This window comes from Hyposmocoma kahamanoa, unplaced genomic scaffold (genome assembly GCF_003589595.1).
Source record: "Hyposmocoma kahamanoa isolate Upper Pololo Valley unplaced genomic scaffold, ASM358959v1 99016, whole genome shotgun sequence".
Taxonomy (NCBI): domain Eukaryota; kingdom Metazoa; phylum Arthropoda; class Insecta; order Lepidoptera; family Cosmopterigidae; genus Hyposmocoma; species Hyposmocoma kahamanoa.
The window spans coordinates 1,813-5,335 of record NW_020655758.1 but is presented as its reverse complement, the minus strand read 5'-3'; the positions used below and the strand labels follow the sequence as shown (position 1 = coordinate 5,335).

The window sequence follows — 3,523 nt, the reverse complement described above, 5'->3', positions numbered from 1 at the left end:
AGGGTATCACTTGTTCATTTTCAAGCCACTGTACTTAATATAATATAAGTGCGACAATGCAATAAATAAATAAATAGAATATTTACATAATCCGTTTTTGAAAATAGGAAGCGACTGAGAATGTCAGATTTCAGACGGGAGTACATTCCATAGTTGTGTAGCCTTAATCGTAAAGGAATCTTTGTAATATTCAGAGCGGGTAAAAGGATGATTTAGTGGGTTATTTATTTATTTATTTATTTTTGGCATAGCTACAGAATACAAACTGTGAAGACGCTTAAAGTTAACATGCATTATAATAGGAGTAAATTTGTATTCCTATGACAGCCACGCACGGCATTTGCAAAATAAATAAGTACTTACAAATTAACAGGTTATTAAACATAATATAAAAAAAAAATTAAAATGTGCACTTAAAAACAATAGCAAAAAATACATGTACACGTATATAAAAACATGAGATTCTTAAATATCCAACATATTAAGCTTCTCCTTATAAATATTTAAATAAGTATAGCGACTATGGGAGAATAAGTCCAAATCTTTAGAAAAGTTGTTATGAGCTCTATCCATTTTAGACCTTAGATCACGGCACGGTTGTGATCATCTAGTTTGTAGAATCTTCACATTTCTCTCCTGAAAGGCGTTGGTTTGCGCCTTTGATACACCCAGTGTGAGATTTGCAGACATGAACATTCCAGTCGTATTACCTGGAATAATCAAAAGTATATTTTTGTTCTTTACCAGAAAAATGAACTTCTCCTTAGAAGAATCGCCTTTGACCAAAGTTGATCTGACGAAGGACAAAATGGCGCAATGGATAAAAGCACAAATTAATGGAGACAAGACCGATATCGACGTGTATGGGAAGCCAACGGACAAGCAGTTGAAGGAGTTGGAGAATGTCAGGAACTTGAGCAAGGAACTCCAGGAGAATTTATCCGTAAGTAATCTGTGTGTTGAGTCTGATTTTAATGTTAGTTATAAGACGGCCAATTCTCACGTTCGGTGTTCTTAGCCTAATTACCATTGTTTCTTCTTCTTATTATACCCAATAACATTGAAATATGAACAACATTAATGGCACTTGTATCAGTAGAAATAAACGAAATGCAGCAAAATATATAAATAATAATTCAGCTGTGTCAGAAATAGTTAATTTTTCTTAAAAATATTTGAACTTTCTAATTAGGTTGTCATGAAATATTTGTGTCTGAATAACTCGAAAACTACTTTGTCTATTCTAATTACATTTAGACATTGATAGTTTAGCTTAAAGTTTCATATTTCAATGTTATTGAGTATAATAAGCGAGGAAAACAATGCTTACACTAATTAGGCTGAAAACACTGAAATGGCTACGGTAATTAGGCTGAGAACATCGAATGTAACAATGGCCGAAGAATAGTGTCCGAAAACTATATAAAAAATCTGGTATCAAACTGAAGAATTCCCTGTGCTATGAGTACCAGAGTAACGAAATTAGCTCCGGGACACTAAACACCCGGAACATCCAAATCAGGACCAATCTATAAAAGTTCATTTCCCAAATTGATTTAAGCGGTAATCCATTCGACACTTTCTTATATCTAACACCCATAGAATTATAATCGCTGGGTCACTTTGGTTGTTCATCAATATTTTTATACAACGACCTCAAAGGTCTAATGGTTTCCACTGGAACGGAAATCTGCCCAAGATATTTGCTAACCGCTGAGTTACCGAGGTCGTAAGTTTCTAGACGGAGTGTGACGTGATTCTGACTTGAGATTACTCGACTTGCTACAGTCTTGATTTAGTCTGACTTGAGTTTTGGTTTGACTTGATTATGGCTTTAGTTCAAGTTGAGCTTGAGTTTTGGCTTGAGTATTATTTAAGTCTTATTTAATTGTTTCATCCATCAGGAACTAGAAAACACAGTCCATATAGCTCAAGTAGAAAAAGACGCGATGACCCCTAAAGCACCGATCCTGGATTATTCGGAAAACCATGAGTTCATGTCCGCTAACCAGTTGGATAGCTACTACAGTGAAGAAGACAAGAAGGATGCCAAGGAGGAGGAAAAGCAGAAACTGACGAAGGGTAAAGCGCCTAAGACTGAAATACAAAGGTTTTATAAGGACCAATGTGTGTTTTTGACTGGTGGCACTGGGTTTTTGGGGAAAGGTAAGTGTTTTTGGCTTTTATTGGTGTTAGCGTGGATCAATAAACGAAAAGGACTGTTAATCTCTATAATATAGACCGTCACTCTGAAAATGGTAAAAAATCTTTTTAAACGGGTTTAAGGCGCTCATCGGTAGCCTGCAAAAACTTTATATATATATATATTTGATGTCACCTGATGGAAAGTGATGATAAGGTCGACGATGTAGCATGCACACCTAAGTAATACCTATTCACTCTCGCCTTAAAAAGGTCCAAGTTATATCGTTCGGGGAATAAGTTCGCAGGTAGGGAATTCCACTCTCTAGCCGCTCGCCATATAAATGTGGAAGCGAAACTCTTCGTGCGAATCCTGGCAATATCCACAACCTAGGGGTGGGATCCCAACCCACGTCTAGTCCCCCGATGATGGAAAGGCGGAATCAAATTATGCAATGCCATCGCACACAATCCGTGTTATATCCTGTAGAATACCGATAAGCAGGCAACTTTACGACGTTGTACAAGGCTGTGCAGCTTCGCCTCCACTAATTCCGAGTCACCTATAAGCCTCTTGGCACGCGTAATGCATTATGCATTGCTCTACCAATATTATTGTAAATGGCCATGGATATCAACAATTTCCTCTTTAAAGCGTTTACGCACGAAGTCCGATTCGTATTAATTCCGAATCCGAGAAATGACTGCCGTAATGTCACAAAGAGCATTTTTTCTCTAGGTGTGCAGGCGACATGCGACGTGGGTCATCTAACATTGCGCCATAATCGAATTTTCTGAACTTGACAAATAGTAGCATTGTGTGTTTTGTGCAATAAGCGCCATCTTGTTGCTTTGTTCGTTATCATTAGAAATTAGAGTAGCTTTGATAAAACGCAGGTCGTCAATGTAAAAGAACGTCGCGACATCTGGATTACCAATAGGAACTAAATACCCAACTACGTTGTCTTGTATCGGGATTAGCGCTCCTTTTATGTTATTTGGTCCATAGTGTTAGTGAAGTTTGTGGTAGAAATTTTAGATTCTAGTAAGAATATTTATATTATTGAATATCATGTTGTTTTTCCTATTATAAATTAATTAAATTACAATAGTGTATTAATTCAAAAAGTGTTTTTCAGAATCGAATAAACTCGAATTACTCTCTTCCAGCTAAATTTTATTAAAATTTATGTACAGGTTAAAGTTTATTTATCACAGACATCTAAACAATTTCCCTACTTGCCAAATAAAAAATAATATAATATTTATTTAGAAACTTATTTATTAAGACTGTTTTATCCAGAACTAGTCCGAAAATAGATTGTATCATTTTGAGTTAAGTATTTATTGACGTGTAGATAATCAAATTTTACGTTCAGCA

General features: G+C 35.7%; 1 protein-coding gene across 1 annotated transcript; it reads left to right on the top strand.

Moving 5' to 3' along the window:
• Positions 1-751: 751 nt before the first annotated feature.
• On the top strand, positions 752-2,166 carry LOC113238990 (the record flags this gene model as incomplete). Its single annotated transcript, XM_026475860.1, has 2 exons — positions 752-943; positions 1,905-2,166. Coding segments are annotated over exons 1-2 (454 nt in total), but the record flags the coding sequence as incomplete, so codon positions are not given.
• Positions 2,167-3,523: the final 1,357 nt, after the last annotated feature.